At 46.1% G+C, this 17,548-nt stretch overlaps 1 protein-coding gene across 4 annotated transcripts in view; it reads right to left on the bottom strand.

The window, feature by feature from the left end:
- Positions 1-17,548, bottom strand: part of LOC118397117 (signal-induced proliferation-associated 1-like protein 3) — a 116,993-nt gene that overhangs the window by 11,296 nt on the left and 88,149 nt on the right. For all 4 annotated transcript variants that reach the window (XM_035791594.2, XM_035791595.2, XM_052467288.1 and 1 more), the window contains 3 exons: positions 15,113-15,358; positions 8,067-8,243; positions 1,490-1,614 (listed from right to left, as the gene is read on the bottom strand). In XM_035791594.2, coding sequence (XP_035647487.1) covers positions 1,490-1,614; positions 8,067-8,243; positions 15,113-15,358 — 548 coding nt within the window. The remainder of the gene's footprint in view (positions 1-1,489; positions 1,615-8,066; positions 8,244-15,112; positions 15,359-17,548) is intronic.

Here is a 17,548-nt window from a genome sequence, read left to right as displayed (position 1 = left end):
GTTGTGCAAATGGAATAGACAACAGGTGGAAATTATAGGCAATTAGCAAGACACCCCCAATAAAGGAGTGGTTCTGCAGGTGGTGACCACAGACCACTTCTAAGTTCCTATGCTTCCTGGCTGATGTTTTGGTCAATTCTTAATGCTGGCGGTGCTTTCACTCTAGTGGTAGCATGAGACGGAGTCTACAACCCACACAAGTGGCTCAGGTAGTGCAGCTCATCCAGGATGGCACATCAATGCGAGCTGTGGCAAGAAGGTTTACTGTGTCTGTCAGCGTAGTGTCCAGAGCATGGAGGCGCTACCAGGAGACAGGCCAGTACATCAGGAGACGTGGAGGAGGCCGTAGGAGGGCAGCAACCCAGCAGCAGGACCGCTACCTCCGCCTTTGTGCAAGGAGGAGCAGGAGGAGCACTGCCAGAGCCCTGCAAAATGACCTCCAGCAGGCCACAAATGTGCATGTGTCTGCTCAAACGGTCAGAAACATACTCCATGAGGGTGGTATGAGGGCCCGACGTCCACAGGTGGGGGTTGTGCTTACATTTGCCAGAGAACACCAAGATTGGCAAATTCGCCACTGGCGCCCTGTACTCTTCACAGATGAAAGCAGGTTCACACTGAGCACATGTGACAGACGTGACAGTCTTGAGAAGCCGTGGAGAACGTTCTGCTGCCTGCAACATCCTCCAGCATGACCGGTTTGGCGGTGGGTCAGTCATGGTGTGGGGTGGCATTTCTTTGGGGGGCCGCACAGCCCTCCATGTGCTCGCCAGAGGTAGCCTGACTGCCATTAGGTACAGAGATGAGATCCTCAGACCCCTTGTGAGACCATATGCTGGTGCGGTTGGCCCTGGGTTCCTCCTGATGCAAGACAATGCTAGACCTAATGTGGCTGGAGTGTGTCAGCAGTTCCTGCAAGAGGAAGGCATTGATGCTATGGACTGGCCCGCCCGTTCTCCAGACCTGAATCCAATTGAGCACATCTGGGACATCATGTCTCGCTCCATCCACCAACGCCACGTTGCACCACAGACTGTCCAGGAGTTGGCGGATACTTTAGTCCAGGTCTGGGAGGAGATCCCTCAGGAGACCATCCGCCACCTCATCAGGAGCATGCCCAGGCATTGTATGGAGGTCATACGGGCACGTGGAGGCCACACACACTACCGAGCCTCATTTTGACTTGTTTTAAGGACATTACATCAAAGTTGGATCAGCCTGTAGTGTGGTTTTCCACTTTAAATTTTGAGTGTCACTCCAAATCCAGACCTCCATGGGTTGATACATTTGATTTCCATTGATCATTTTTGTGTGATTTTGTTGTCAGCACATTCAACTATGTAAAGAACAAAGTATTTAATAAGAATATTTCATTCATTCAGATCTAGGATGTGTTATTTTAGTGTTCCCTTTATTTTTTTGAGCAGTATATATATGTGTGTGTGTGTGTTCTGTATGTTTGTCTACATACATGTGTGTGTTTGTGTACCTGTCTTGCAGCGCTCCATAGTGCTTTCCTGGCTTGTGAAACCCGAGGAGGACTCTCCACTAGAGGTGATGTCCAGACTGAGATGAGGTTCGTAGGCCAGCAGGGGACGCTGGGCTGAACCGTACCTACACAGATAAGAGGAACAGAAATTTTACACACACGATATTTTACTATACACCGGTATTGATGCACGGGCTGGTTTGGGTTTTTACTTTGCCCTTTACAGCGTTATTTCAATGTTTTGTTTGTTAAATGGAAGACGCCACTCCAGAGGGTTTCTGGTTTTATAGTTTACTCTGTTTTCTACTTGAGTCATTTCTCCCTCTCCTCCTGCAAATAATGTTTTTATGTTAAAAAAAGGTTAACAGAGTCCTAGCGAATTCCCATAGTGGACGCTAGCTAAATACAAACAAGGCATAAGCAAGGACAGACAACCAAGGTCATGGAAGTTCTAGAACTATCTCAAAAGGCTACTCCCACTTGATCCAGAAGGGGATTGATCATCTTTGCTGTAACCAAGAAGCTTGATATTGCAAGCTAGCCACCTAACGTTATAGCTAGCAAGTAAGCTAACCAAATCCATAGCTGGAGACAATATATTTGGCACATCTTAAATAGTTAACTTATAAGATACTTGTCTTGCAAACATTTGTAGTGAATTTTAAGCATAATTTGTTCACTTCTCTTGTGCTTTTCAACAGTTTATCGACACGTTTTCTCCACATGCTCTTTGTAAACAAAGTTACCATATGAATGGCTCAATTACATTTTCTGTTGTTGAATAAAATGAAAATATAAAATCCTCCTCTGTACTTCAAAACACACCTGTATATACGGTATACTGCCCAAGTCTGGTCCAAAAATGTACAAATATCGGGATATGATATTTTGGCCAAACCGCCCAGGCCTAACTCACATACCCGCACGCAAGGTTACACACAGACTTGGATGAACATACAGGTGGACAAAAAAAGCCCTTGCCTTTATTGTCTAAGAAAATTGAGGAGAGAGGAAACCAACTTAATTCGGTCTATAATCAATAGCCTCACTGTTAAATGTGGCTGGCTTTATAAATGATACATACAGTGCATTCGATAAGTATTCAGACCACTTTACATTTTCCACATTGTTATTTTACTGCCTTATTCTTAAATCAAATAAATGTTTTCTCCCCCCCCCCTCATTAATCCACACAATACCCTGGAATGACCAGGTAAAAACAGGTTTAGACTTTTTTTAGGCAAATGTATAAACCTTTTTTAAAATGGAAATATCACATTTACATAAGAATTCAGACCCTTTACTCAGGACTTTGTTGAAGCACCTTAGGCAGCAATTACAACCTCGAGTCTTCTTGGGTATGACAATACAAGCTTGGCATACCTATATTTGGGGTGTTTCTCCCATCCTTCTGTGCGGATCTTGTCATGCTCTGTCAGGTTGGATGGGGAGCGTTGCTGAACAGCTATTTTCAGGTCTCTCCAGAGGTGTTCGATCGGGATCAAGTCCGGGCTCTGGCTGGGCCACTCAAGGACATTCAGAGACTTGTCCCGAAGCCACTCCTGCGTTGTCTTGGCTCTGTGCTTAGGGTTGTTGTCCTGTTGGAAGGTGAACCTTGCTGCAGTCTGAGGTCCTGAGCACTCTGGAGCAGGTTTTCGTCAAGGATCTCGCTGTACTTTGCTCCGCTCATTTTGCGTCGATCCTGACTAGTCTCCCAGTCCTTGGTGATGCTGCTACCACCATGCTTCACCGTAGGGATGGTGCCAGGTTTCCTCCAGATATGACTCTTGACATTCAGGCCAAAGAGTTGAATCTTGGTTTCATCAGACCAGAGAATCTTGTCTTTAGGTGCCTTTTGGAAAACTCCAAGCGGGAAGTCATGTGCTTTTTAATGAGGACTGGCTTCTGTCTGTTCATAAAGGCCAGATTGGTGGGGTGCTGTAGAGATGGTTGTCCTTCTGGAAGGTTCTCATCTCCACAGAGGAACTCTGGAGCCATGTCAGAATGACCATCGGGTTCTTGGGTCACCTCCCTGACGAAGACCCTTCTCCCCCAATTGCTCAGTTTGGACGGGCGGCCAGCTCTAAGAAAAGTATTGGTGGTTACAAACTTCTTCAATTTAAGAATTATGGAGGCCACTGTGTTCTTAGGGACCTTCAATGCTGTAGACATTTTTTGGTACCCTTCCCCAGATCTGTGCCTTGACACGATCCTGTCTCGGAGCTCTACACACAATTCCTTGGACGTCATGGCTTGGTTTTTTCTCCGGCATGTGGGACCTTATATAAGTGTGTGCCTTTCCAATTCATGTCCAATCTATATAATTTACAGTTGGACTCCAATCAAGTTGTAGAAACATCTCAAGGATGATCAATGGAAACAGTATGCACCTGAACTCAATTTCGTGTCTCATAGCAAAGGGTCTAAATACTTATGCAAATAAGGTGTGTTTCTTAATTTTTATAAATTTGCAAAAATGTATAAAAAAAACTTGTTTTCGCTTTGTCATTATGGGGTATTGTATGTAGATTGAGGATTTATTTATTCCATTTTAATATAAGGCTGTAATGTAGCAAAATGTGGAAACAGTCAAGGGGTCTGAATACTTTCCGAAGGCACAGTATAAATCTTACAGAAATAGGACCGATCCTTGTTAAGTAGCCAACTGATTCCATGAGCACCAAGCCCCACACAACTGCAAAATGTTGGATAAAGCAATTTCACAAATTTGCCTGATTTTAATCTTACCTACACTGTAATAAAGGCATTAAAAAAATTACTCAGAACAGACACTGGTATTACTTTGCATTTATTTTGTGTCGTTTACACTGTAAGAAACTAAATGGCTGACATGATGTTGCAGCTCCAGCATGGACAGCGCAATAAACACTTGCTGAGCTGTGGTGCGTTTTCGCTGCAGCAGGGAGGAGAGAGAGACAACGTGCACCCGTCAACACAGGCAATCGCTATCATTAAAAAAAATGTCTTTTTTTTTTTACACAGCATGGCCATCGTGCTCCCTCGAGTCATTTGTCTGTCGTAATTACTTAATCAACCAGTGTGCTTAAAGCATCAGACAAGCTCAGTGCAAATATTTTATTCAAACGCACAGGGTGTCTATATACGGGAAATTACACCTTTAAAATGTTTAACCCATCGATTGGTCAAAAGAACAGATGACTCTCTGTTGACCAAAATGTTTTTTTTTTTTGTCGGGACAGCCCTAACACACACACACACACACACACAAATACGTTTAAGAACATTTCAGTTTCTGTTGTTGCTATGCTCCCCGGTGGAGCTTATTTCAAACATGTTACATCCTACCAAACCAGAGGAACTAAATCACCACACGCACAATACCACACAATATCAAGTCCTAATCCAAGTGTGTTCATAAATGTCTCAATTACTTACAAATCAACAGTCAGCTTCTCAAAGCATTAAACTAAATCAGTCACAGGTCTGCAGCAAGTTAGCTACCAATCCAAGCAACAAGCGCAACAAGCCTGTCAAGTAATCATACAAAGGAAATACCAGGGAACAGGGAGGAGTTACATTCTCCTCCAATACAAACAAATGAAAACCTCAATGATACGTCAATGTATACAAACAGAGATACACCCACCACACAAAGACACCAACCCACCTCGCCACACAAAGACACTAACCCACCCCACCTCACCACACAAAGACACCAACCCACCTCGCCACACAAAGACACTAACCCACCTCGCCACACAAAGACACTAACCCACCCCACCCACCACACAAAGACACCAACCCACCTCGCCACACAAAGACACCAACCCACCTCGCCACACAAAGACACTAACCCACCTCGCCACACAAAGACACTAACCCACCTCGCCACACAAAGACACCAACCCACCTCGCCACACAAAGACACCAACCCACCTCGCCACACAAAGACACCAACCCACCTCGCCACACAAAGACACCAACCCACCTCGCCACACAAAGACACTAACCCACCTCGCCACACAAAGACACTAACCCACCTCGCCACACAAAGACACTAACCCACCTCGCCACACAAAGACACTAACCCACCTCGCCACACAAAGACACTAACCCACCTCGCCACACAAAGACACTAACCCACCTCGCCACACAAAGACACTAACCCACCTCGCCACACAAAGACACTAACCCACCTCGCCACACAAAGACACTAACCCACCTCGCCACACAAAGACACTAACCCACCACGCCACACAAAGACACTAACCCACCTCGCCACACAAAGACACTAACCCACCCCACCTCGCTACACAAAGACACCAACCCACCCCACCCACCACACAAAGACACTAACCCACCTCGCCACACAAAGACACCAACCCACCCCACCCACCACACAAAGACACCAACCCACCTCGCCACACAAAGACACCAACCCACCCCACCTCGCCACACAAAGACACCAACCCACCCCACCCCGCCACACAAAGACAATAACCCACCCCACCTCGCCACACAAAGACACCAACCCACCCCACCTCGCCACACAAAGACACCAACCCACCTCGCCACACAAAGACACTAACCCACCTCGCCACACAAAGACACTAACCCACCTCGCCACACAAAGACACTAACCCACCTCGCCACACAAAGACACTAACCCACCTCGCCACACAAAGACACTAACCCACCTCGCCACACAAAGACACTAACCCACCTCGCCACACAAAGACACTAACCCACCTCGCCACACAAAGACACTAACCCACCTCGCCACACAAAGACACTAACCCACCTCGCCACACAAAGACACTAACCCACCACGCCACACAAAGACACTAACCCACCTCGCCACACAAAGACACTAACCCACCCCACCTCGCTACACAAAGACACCAACCCACCCCACCCACCACACAAAGACACTAACCCACCTCGCCACACAAAGACACCAACCCACCCCACCCACCACACAAAGACACCAACCCACCTCGCCACACAAAGACACCAACCCACCCCACCTCGCCACACAAAGACACCAACCCACCCCACCCCGCCACACAAAGACAATAACCCACCCCACCTCGCCACACAAAGACACCAACCCACCTCGCCACACAAAGACACCAACCCACCTCGCCACACAAAGACACTAACCCACCTCGCCACACAAAGACACTAACCCACCTCGCCACACAAAGACACTAACCCACCTCGCCACACAAAGACACTAACCCACCTCGCCACACAAAGACACTAACCCACCTCGCCACACAAAGACACTAACCCACCTCGCCACACAAAGACACTAACCCACCTCGCCACACAAAGACACTAACCCACCTCGCCACACAAAGACACTAACCCACCTCGCCACACAAAGACACTAACCCACCTCGCCACACAAAGACACTAACCCACCACGCCACACAAAGACACTAACCCACCTCGCCACACAAAGACACTAACCCACCCCACCTCGCCACACAAAGACACCAACCCACCCCACCCACCACACAAAGACACTAACCCACCTCGCCACACAAAGACACCAACCCACCCCACCCACCACACAAAGACACCAACCCACCTCGCCACACAAAGACACCAACCCACCCCACCCACCACACAAAGACACTAACCCACCCCGCCACACAAAGACACCAACCCACCCCACCCACCACACAAAGACACCAACCCACCTCGCCACACAAAGACACTAACCCACCCCACCTCGCCACACAAAGACACCAACCCACCCCACCCCGCCACACAAAGACACTAACCCACCCCACCTCGCCACACAAAGACACCAACCCACCCCACCTCGCCACACAAAGACACTAACCCACCCCACCTCGCCACACAAAGACACCAACCCACCCCACCTCGCCACACAAAGACACCAACCCACCCCACCTCGCCACACAAAGACACTAACCCACCCCACCTCGCCACACAAAGACACCAACCCACCCCACCTCGCCACACAAAGACACCAACCCACCCCACCTCGCCACACAAAGACACCAACCCACCCCGCCACACAAAGACACCAACCCACCCCGCCACACAAAGACACCAACCCACCCCACCTCGCCACACAAAGACACCAACCCACCCCACCTCGCCACACAAAGACACCAACCCACCTCGCCACACAAAGACACCAACCCACCCCACCTCGCCACACAAAGACACCAACCCACCCCACCTCGCCACACAAAGACACCAACCCACCCCACCTCGCCACACAAAGACACTAACCCACCCCACCTCGCCACACAAAGACACTAACCCACCCCACCTCGCCACACAAAGACACCAACCCACCTCGCCACACAAAGACACTAACCCACCCCACCTCGCCACACAAAGACACCAACCCACCCCACCTCGCCACACAAAGACACCAACCCACCTCGCCACACAAAGACACCAACCCACCTCGCCACACAAAGACACCAACCCACCTCGCCACACAAAGACACTGACCCACCTCACCACACAAAGACACTAACCCACCTCACCACACAAAGACACTAACCCACCTCACCACACAAAGACACTAACACTTCCGCTGACTGACCTGTCAGGTGAGGGTTTGTAGCGTATGAAGGGCCCGCTGAGTATGGGTCCCCCCAGGGCCGCCATGCCCCCCAAGCCAGAGGGGGAGGAGAAGCTGGCTGAGGGGTTCCTGTAGGGCAGTACTCTGTCGCCCCCCGCTGGGGACAGGCTGTAGTGGTTCTCAGGAAAGCTCACCGGCCTGCAGGGAGCACAGCGGGACAGCAAAGATTAATCACAAGTAGGGTTGCACATTTTGGGGTATATTCAGAGGTGGAAACTTTCCGTGGGAATTTATGGGAATATATGCAAATTAATATTAGTACCATTTAAATGTAGATGTTTTTTGAATTGGATATATTTACCATATCATATGGAGACAGAAACATTTTACCTTATCATAAGTTAGATATAATTGCAAATGATTAAATCCTTCCAAAAGAAATGTAAAAAACAATTTAGTTACAAATTGAACTTTAATAAAATGGGGTGATTTCACTGAACAACAAAAAGGGAATGATCCCCAATGATCCATCGAATCTCCCAAAAATGTTATCAACATACATCTGTAAAATGATAGTCTAGAAACTAAAGCTTTGGTTGTCTTCCTCTCAGGCTTCCATGTCTTCTCCCTGGACGTCCTCAATGTCCACCTCTTGAACATCAGACTGAGGGCTTATCTTCACTGTCACTTTCCAACCTTGTTGAGGATGACCCGTTGCCAGGCTCAAAAAAACTCAAATTTGACTGGGGATGGCCACCAATTTTTCAACCCTTGTATTGGTCAGCCTGTTGCGTGCTATGGTCTGTGTGTTCCCAAACAAGGACCAGTTGCGCTCTGAGGCAGCTGATGTTGGTGGGATTTGGAGGGTGATGGAGGCAACAGGGGAAAGCGCCTCGGATCCACAAAGTCCCTTCCACCAGATGGCTGATGAGATATGTTGGCATGACTGCCATATTGCATCTCCATCCCAAAGCCCTTGCTTGGAAGTGTACTTTGCCAGACTTCCAAGAACCTTGCCCTCATCCAGGCCAAGGTGGCGAGACACAGTAGTTTTGACACCATAGGCCTTGTTGATCTCTGCACCAGACAGGATGCTCTTGGGGTCCAAAAGCATACTTGGGGTCCAAAATGTACGCTGCGGCGTGTATGGGGCTTCAGGCAGAAGTCTTCATGGTTTTTGATGTATTTCAGAACTGCAGTTTCCTCTGCTTGGAGCAACAGTGAAGTGGGCAGGGCAGTACGGATTTCTTCTCTTACATCTGCAAGCAGAGTCTGAACATCAGACAGGATGGCATTGTCTCCTTCAATTCGTGCAATGGCTACTGCTGTAGGTTTCAGGAGTTTCAGGCTGCTTACCAGTCTCTCCCAAAATACATCATCCAGGAGGATCCTCTTGATGGGGCTGTCCATATCGGCAGACTGTGATATGGTAATTTCTTGGAGAGACTCCTTCCCCTCCAGGAGACCGTCACACATAATGACAACACCACCCCAACAGGTGTTGCTGGGCAGCTTCAATGCGGTGCTCTTATTCTTCTCACTTTGCTTGGTGAGGTAGATTGCTGCTATAACTTGATGACCCTTCACATACCTAACCATTTCCTTGGCTCTCTTGTAGAGTGTATCCATTGTCTTCAGTGCCATGATGTCCTTGAGGAGCTGATTCAATGCTTGAGCAGCACAGCCAATGGGTGTAGACCAAGCAGCATTCATGTTCGCAATAGTGTCTGTCACCAGTGCAAATACCTTCTGTGGTCCAAGGTCATTGATGACTGCCTTCAGCTCATCTGCAATGTAGAGACCGGTGTGTCTGTTGTCTCTTGTGTCTGTGCTCTTGTAGAATACTGGTTGAGGGGTGGAGATGATGTAGTTAATTATTCCTTGCCCACAAACATTCGACCACCCATGAGAGATGACTGAAATACAGTCTGCTTTCTCAATTATTTGCTTGACGTTCACTTGAACTCAGTTGAACTCTGCATCCAGCAAATGAGGAGATAAAGCATGTCTGGTTGGAGGGGTGTATACTGGGCGAAGAACATTCAGAAATCTCTTCCAATACACATTGCCTGTGAGCATTAGAGGTGAACCAGTTGCATACACATCTCGAGCAAGACATTCATCAGCATTTCTCTCTCATTCCTCCATTGAGTCCAAAAAAAACTTCTAATTCCAGGAGGACCATGAGCTGTTGGTATCGATAAGGTGTCTGATTCATCCTTTTCACCTCAAATAGAAGTAGAGGGACTTTTGTCAGAGGCTGCTTGTTGTGAGTGCTGAGGGATCTTTATGCACTTGACCAGCCAGATGATTCTGCATCTTTGTTGCATTCTTCACATATTCTACACAAATACACAGCATTTGCAGCTTTTCCTTCTACATTAGCTGCAGTGCAATGTCTCCACACATCAGATAGTGTCTGTGGCATTTTCCTGTAAAGATTGAAAACAAACTAGTACAAAAATTAAAAATACAATTCCATGTACAGATAAATAGTTAAGCATTTATATTAAACAACTCCTTTGTAAGATAAATGTTTATGGAAACAAGTGAATTAACACTATTTAGTTAGCAGGCTCAAGCAAGCTAAACCCAACATGGTAGCAAAACTTGCAGAAATTGTTAGAAAAAGTTAGAAATGATTTAAACACACTTTGCTGTAGGCTACTATTTACTAGTTAACAACAAATCATGTATGTCATAAAATATATTCACCCCACCCAGTATTGTAATCAAAACTTACCAGAAAGCATGTAGTCCTTGGGCCAGACAGTGTAGTAATGTTGGCTCAATATTATCTTATTAGTGTGAAAGATCTTGAGAATCAGCTGTACATGTGATGGAAGAATGCACTGTGCATGCAGAGGGTTGCAATTCCATTGAATTTAAGAATGTCAATGAGCAAGTTGTTTTAGAATGGCCCAAGACTCACTTTATGAATGTAAAATGCGGCGATCCTATAGGAAGATAAAAATACTGTGACGGTAATATGGGTAAGAGCTCTTGACCTGGTTGGGCTAGTCGAGGCAAGCTGTTTTCGCTGTAGTAATGGCGCAACCATGACACTAACGAATCGGCACTCGATGGTTTCTCTAGGGAACTTGGAAACAACGATACTTCGAAGCCTGATCATTACAACAATTATTATCTGGGAGATCTTTTTTACATAGTTCCACAGTGCTCCCAAAATGAAACTCCCAGTCACACAGCAAACTGTTCTCACTTTAGAGCCCTGGTTTATGGGCATATCAAAGTTCCAGACTGGGATCTCTGTTACTTTCAGAGTTAAGATCCTATTTGTAAGTATTAGCAACCCGGCAAACGTGAAAATGGATTCAAAATGGTCGCCCTCTGCTGGTGATTTGCAGGATGTGCAATGACAAGTAAAAGGGCTGTTATTGGTTACATTGCCTTCTATACCAATTTCTCTATAAAACAGGCCATAACTTTCAAACTAGCAGAGATCCCACTCTGAAACATTGACATGCCCGTAGAGTATATCATGTTCAACAACATATTGAAACATTTGCCAAATCCACAAAATATTTGTGTATATACACTACCGGTCAAACGTTTTAGAACACCTACTCAGTCAAGGGTTTTTCTTTGTAGAATAATAGCGAAGACATCAAAACTATGAAATAACACATGGAATCATGCAGTAACCAAACAATTGTTACATCAAAACACATTTAATCGTTGGGATTCTTCAAATAGCCACCCTTTGCACACTCTTGGCATTCTCTCAACCAGCTTCACCTGGAATGCTTTTCCAACAGTCTTGAAGGAGTTCCCACATATGCTGAGCACTTGTTGGCTGCTTTTCCTTCACTCTGTGGTTCGACTCAACACAAATCATCTCAATTTGGTTGAGGTCAGGCGATTGTGGAGGCCAGGTCACCTGATGCAGCACTACATAACTCTCCTTCTTGGTAAAATAGCTCTTAGACAGCCTGGAGGTGTGTTGGGTCATTGTTTTGTAGGAAAACAAATGATAGTCCCACTAAGCTCAAACCAGATGGAATGGTGTATTGCTGCAGAATGCTATGGTAGCCATGCTGGTTAAGTGTGCCTTGATTTCTAAATAAATCACAGACAGTGTCACCAGCAAAGCTCCCCCACACCTTAACACCTCCTCCTCCATGCTTTATGGTGGGAAATACACATGCGGAGATCATCCATTCACCCACACTGCATCTCACCAAGACACAGCGGTTGGAACCAAAAATCTCCAATTTGGACTCCAGACCAAAGGACATATTCCACGGTCTAATGTCCATTGCTTGTCTCTTCGTATTGGTGTCCTTTAGTGGTTTCTTTCCAGCAATTCGACCATGAAGGCCTGTATCACGCAGTCTCCTCTGAACAGTTGATGTTGAGATGTGTCTGTTACTTGAACTCTGTGAAGCATTTATTTGGACTGCAATTTCTGAGGCTGGTAACTAATGAACTTATCCTCTGCAGCAGAGGTAGCTCTGGGTCTTCCTTTCCTGTGGCGGTCCTCATTAGAGCCAGATTCATCATAGCGCATGATGGTTTTTGCGACTGCACTTGAAAAATGTGAGGTTCTTGACATTTTCCAGATTGACTCAACTTCACGTCTTAAAGTAATGGTAGAATGTAATGGGCTGTTCTTGTTGTTCTCTAAAGTAATGGGCTGTTCTTGCCATAATACGGACTTGGTCTTTTTTAGATTAATTTTTAAAAATCTGTATACCACCCTTACCTTGTCACAACACAACTGATTGGCTCAAATGCATTAAGAAGGAAATTCCACAAATTAACTATGAACAAGGCACACCTGTTAATTGAAATGCATTCCAGGTGACAACCTCATGAAGCTGGTTGAGAGAATGCCAAGAGTGTGCAAAGCTGTCATCAAGGCAAAGTGGCTGTTCCACTGGATGTCATAAGGTGAATGCACCAATTTGTAAGTCGCTCTGGATAAGAGCGTCTGCTAAATGACTTAAATGTAAATGTAAAAAGGGTGGCTACTTTGAATCTCAAACACTTTTTTGGTTACTACAGGATTCCATATGTGTTATTTCCTAGTTTTGATGTCTTAACAATTATTCTTCAAAGTAGAAAATAGTAAAAATAAAGAAAAACCCTTGAATGACTAGCTGTGTCCAAACTTCTGACCGGTACTGTATATACAGTTGAAGTTGGAAGTTTACATACACTTAGGTTAAAGTCATTAAAACTTATTTTTCAAGCACTCCACAAATTTCTTGTTAACAAAGTATAGTTTTGGCAAGTCGGTTAGGACATCTACTCTCTTCACGACACCAGACATTTTTCCAACAATTGTTTACAGACAGATTATTTCACTTATAATTCAATGTATCACAATTCCAGTGGGTCAAAACTTTACTGTGAAAGAAATCTGCCAAGACCTCAGGAAAAAAAAATGTAGACCTCCACAAGACTTGTTCATCCTTGGGAGCAATTTCCAAACACCTGAAGGTACCACGTTCATCTGTACAAACAATAGTATGCAAGTATAAACACCATGGGACCACGCAGCCGTCATGCCGTTCAGGAAGGAGACGCGTTCTGTCTCCTAGAGATGAACGTACTTTGGTGCGAAAAGTGCAGAACAACAAGTCCAGAACAACAGCAAAAAGGACCTTGTGAAGATCCTGGAGGAAACAGGCACAAAAGTATCTATATCCACAGTAAAACGAGTCATATAACCTGTAAGACAACTCAGCAAGGAAGAAGCCACTGCTCCAAAACCGCCATAAAAATGCCTGACAATGGTTTGCAACTGCACATGGGGACAAAGATCGTACTTTTTGGAGAAAAGTCCTCTGGTCTGATGAAACAAAAATAGAACTGTTTGGCCATAATGACCATCGATATGTTTGGAGGAAAAATGGGGAGGTTTGCAAGCCGAAGAACACCATCCCCAACCACAAGGCACAGGGGAGGCAGCATCATGTTGTGGGGTGCTTTGCTGCAGTAGGGACTGGTGCACTTTCCAAAATAGATGGCATCATGAGGGGAAAAATGTGTGGATATTTTGAAGCAACATCTCAAGACATCAGTGAGGAAGTTAAAGCTTGGTCGCAAATGGGTCTTCCAAATGGACAATGACCCCAAGCATAATTCAATAGTTGTTGCAAATTGGCTTAAGGACAACAAAGTCAGGGTATTGGAGAGGCCATCACAAAGCCCTGACCTCAATCCCATATAAAATTTGTGGGCAGAATTGAAAAAAAGAGTGTGTGATGAGCAAGGAGGCCTACAAACCTGACTCAGTTAGACCAGCTCTGTCAGGAGGAATAGGCCAAAATTCACCCAATTTATTGTGGGAAGCTTGAGGAAGGCTACCTGAAACGTTTGACCCAAGTTAAACAATTAGAAGGCAATGCTACCAAATACTAATTGAGTGCATGTAAACTTCTGACCCACTGGGAATGTGATGAAAGAAATAAAAGCTGAAATATATAATTCTCTACTATTATTCGGACATTTTCACATTCTTAAAATAAAGTGGTGATCCTAACTGACCAAAGACAAGGAATTTTTACTCGGATTAAATGTCAGGAATTGTGAAAAACTGAGTTTTTGGCTAAGGTGTATGTAAACGTCCGACCTCAACTGTATATCTATTTTTTTTAATGTAGAAATTAAAATACTACTCATATTAAAGAGCAAGCTGTAAAGCTTCATAATACACATTTTTGCTTTGTAGCACCTACAGATGAAAACATTGTAGAGTCTTAAGAGACCTGGGCAGCCCAAAATGTCATAAAAATGCCATCTTTGATTAATTATTTTTCAAATATGCTTTTAGATAAATGTGAAATGCATAAACAATCCTTCCTCCAAAAAGGACCATTGTATGGGTTACATTTCCTATAAACCGCCCAAATCATGCTGTTTCGTCCTGCTTTACTTTTCTATAAGAATAACCTCATCGTCAAAGCATTTATGAGAATGACAGCAGGTCATTAGCAGAGGATCACCCACTCAAGTAGCTGAAGCAAACAAGGACAACTACACCAGTGTCTAAGCCCAAGGCAAACAATCACACACACAAACACACGCCAGTGTCTCACCTCTTGTTGGACAGATGCTGGGCCTCCCTGTATGGGATGGGCATGACCATGGCTTTGTGTGAGCGGGGTTGGGGTGGTGGGGGGCCCATAGGGGTCCAACGCTGAGGGGTGGGGGCGCTGTGCAGGCCGGAGGGGCTGTCCCAGCGCAAGACAGGGGTGCGAGGGGAGGGCCGGTAGCCTGCTGCCACGGGCTCAGACTCTGGCTTCTGCTCCATGGTCTTCATCTCATACTCCTCTGTACAGCCCCTATAGACAGAGAGGGGGAATGGAGAGTCAGTACTACTGCAGTTGGATTGCAAGACGACACACTAACACCAGACAACCACTGGAAAGATGTCATAGCTGCTTACAAAATAGCAGTGGCTACGCACACACTTGTGCACGCACACACATACACACACACACACACACAACTACAGCACTCAGATAAGAGGTCCACCTCGCTCACAGGAGCTGCAGTCGAACTCAAGCTGAACTTAAGCTGAGCAGGTGAAAACCCTGAACTCCTCTATACACTCCCTCAGCATATTCCCTTCAGTATCCCCCTCCAACAGCTCACACACAAGCACTAATGAGCTCCCTTGATACCTCAGGATGGGAAAGGGGTGGGGGGGGGGACTCTATCCCCTACTGTGAGGGCTGGGTCAAGTGTATGAGTGTGTCTATGAGCACGCGTACAGATAGAATCCAAGCCCTGACCTTTTTAGTCACCCAGTTGTCGCTGAAGTTTTCATTTGGGCAGGAACACAATAAGATAAACCCCTAATATCATATCTATTCTCTCCGTCAGCCTTTTATTCGTGTGTACGGAGCCCAGATGTGTCAACTTGCATTGACTTTATACACGCAAGGCATGTGGAAATGGCAGCCTAAGCCGAGTCCGCTCTAGTTAAATACTTTCATGAGATCCCGTGGAGATGTCAGGCTTTTCTTCGACTTCCCCCCGATAACAGTCATGACCTGGACCTTTCGAGTAGTCACTGCACTACCACATACAATGAGGTGCACATTGAAAACCTTGAGCAAACCCAAAAGGAACACAATGACGCAATAATGAGACAATAATGACCAACATCAGTTTCAGTGGGGGGTCAATAGCAATAGATCCTTTTTTTAAGCAGGACACCTGCGCGACAGACTCACCCTCTCAACATCCTCACTGAAGCCTTGAGCAGAAACGGCACATGCATCTTTCGTCCTTCATCACTATTTCATGGTAAAGTCTATTATTGGAGGTTGAAGAGGCACCACGCAGCGCCACAGCAAAGGCTGCCTCAGACACCAGACCATGTACATCCCCGCCACACGGCGGGAGAGGAGAGAGGAGGAGAGGGACAGACTAGTGAAAGGAAGAGAGGGAAGATAGAGACGAGGAGAGGAGAGAGGAGGAGAGGGACAGACTAGTGAAAGGAAGAGAGGGAAGATAGAGACGAGGAGAGGAGAGAGGAGGAGAGAGACAGACTAGTGAAATGAAGAGAGGGAAGATAGAGACGAGGAGAGGAGAGAGGAGGAGAGGGACAGACTAGTGAAAGGAAGAGAGGGAAGATAGAGACGAGGAGAGGAGAGAGGAGGAGAGGGACAGACTAGTGAAAGGAAGAGAGGGAAGATAGAGACGAGGAAAGGAGAGAGGAGGAGAGAGACAGACTAGTGAAAGGAAGAGAGGGAAGATAGAGACGAGGAGAGAGGAGGAGAGGGACAGACTAGTGAAAGGAAGAGAGGGAAGATAGAGACGAGGAGAGGAGAGAGGAGGAGAGGGACAGACTAGTGAAAGGAAGAGAGGGAAGATAGAGACGAGGAAAGGAGAGAGGAGGAGAGGGACAGACTAGTGAAAGGAAGAGAGGGAAGATAGAGACGAGGAGAGGAGAGAGGAGGAGAGAGACTAGTGAAAGGAAGAGAGGGAAGATAGAGACGAGGAGAGGAGAGACGAGACGAGGAGAGGAGAGACAGAAGAGAGGAGAAAAGAAAGGGTGGGAGGGTAAAAGGGAGGAAAGGGAAAAATGAATAAATTAGAGGACAAGGAAAAGAGATGAGAAGTGGAGAAAGTGACAGAAAATCTGAATATAGCCTAGGTAACAGACAAGAAGAGGAGTGGAGGAACAAAGAATCAAAGGAGAGCTGGGCAGGAGCAGATTGTCCAGTGTGTGTCTGTGTGATCTGTCCCGTACTATTTGACCTGGATTAAGCTCAATCACACTGGCCTGGCCACACTAAGCCTAAGACTGCTTTAGAAAACAAACAAACAAACACACCACTACTACTACCACCACTGCAGGCTAAGGTAAACAGAGCACACACACACACACACACACACACACACACACACACACACACACACACACACACACACACACACACACACGCAACATCACATGCACTGTCGGTATGAAAGATACAAGGAGACATTGCATGAGTAGAATGATGGTCTCACTATCACAC

Source organism: Oncorhynchus keta, chromosome 18 (assembly GCF_023373465.1).
Source record: "Oncorhynchus keta strain PuntledgeMale-10-30-2019 chromosome 18, Oket_V2, whole genome shotgun sequence".
NCBI classification, from domain to species: domain Eukaryota; kingdom Metazoa; phylum Chordata; class Actinopteri; order Salmoniformes; family Salmonidae; genus Oncorhynchus; species Oncorhynchus keta.
This window is presented reverse-complemented; position numbering and strand designations above follow the sequence as displayed.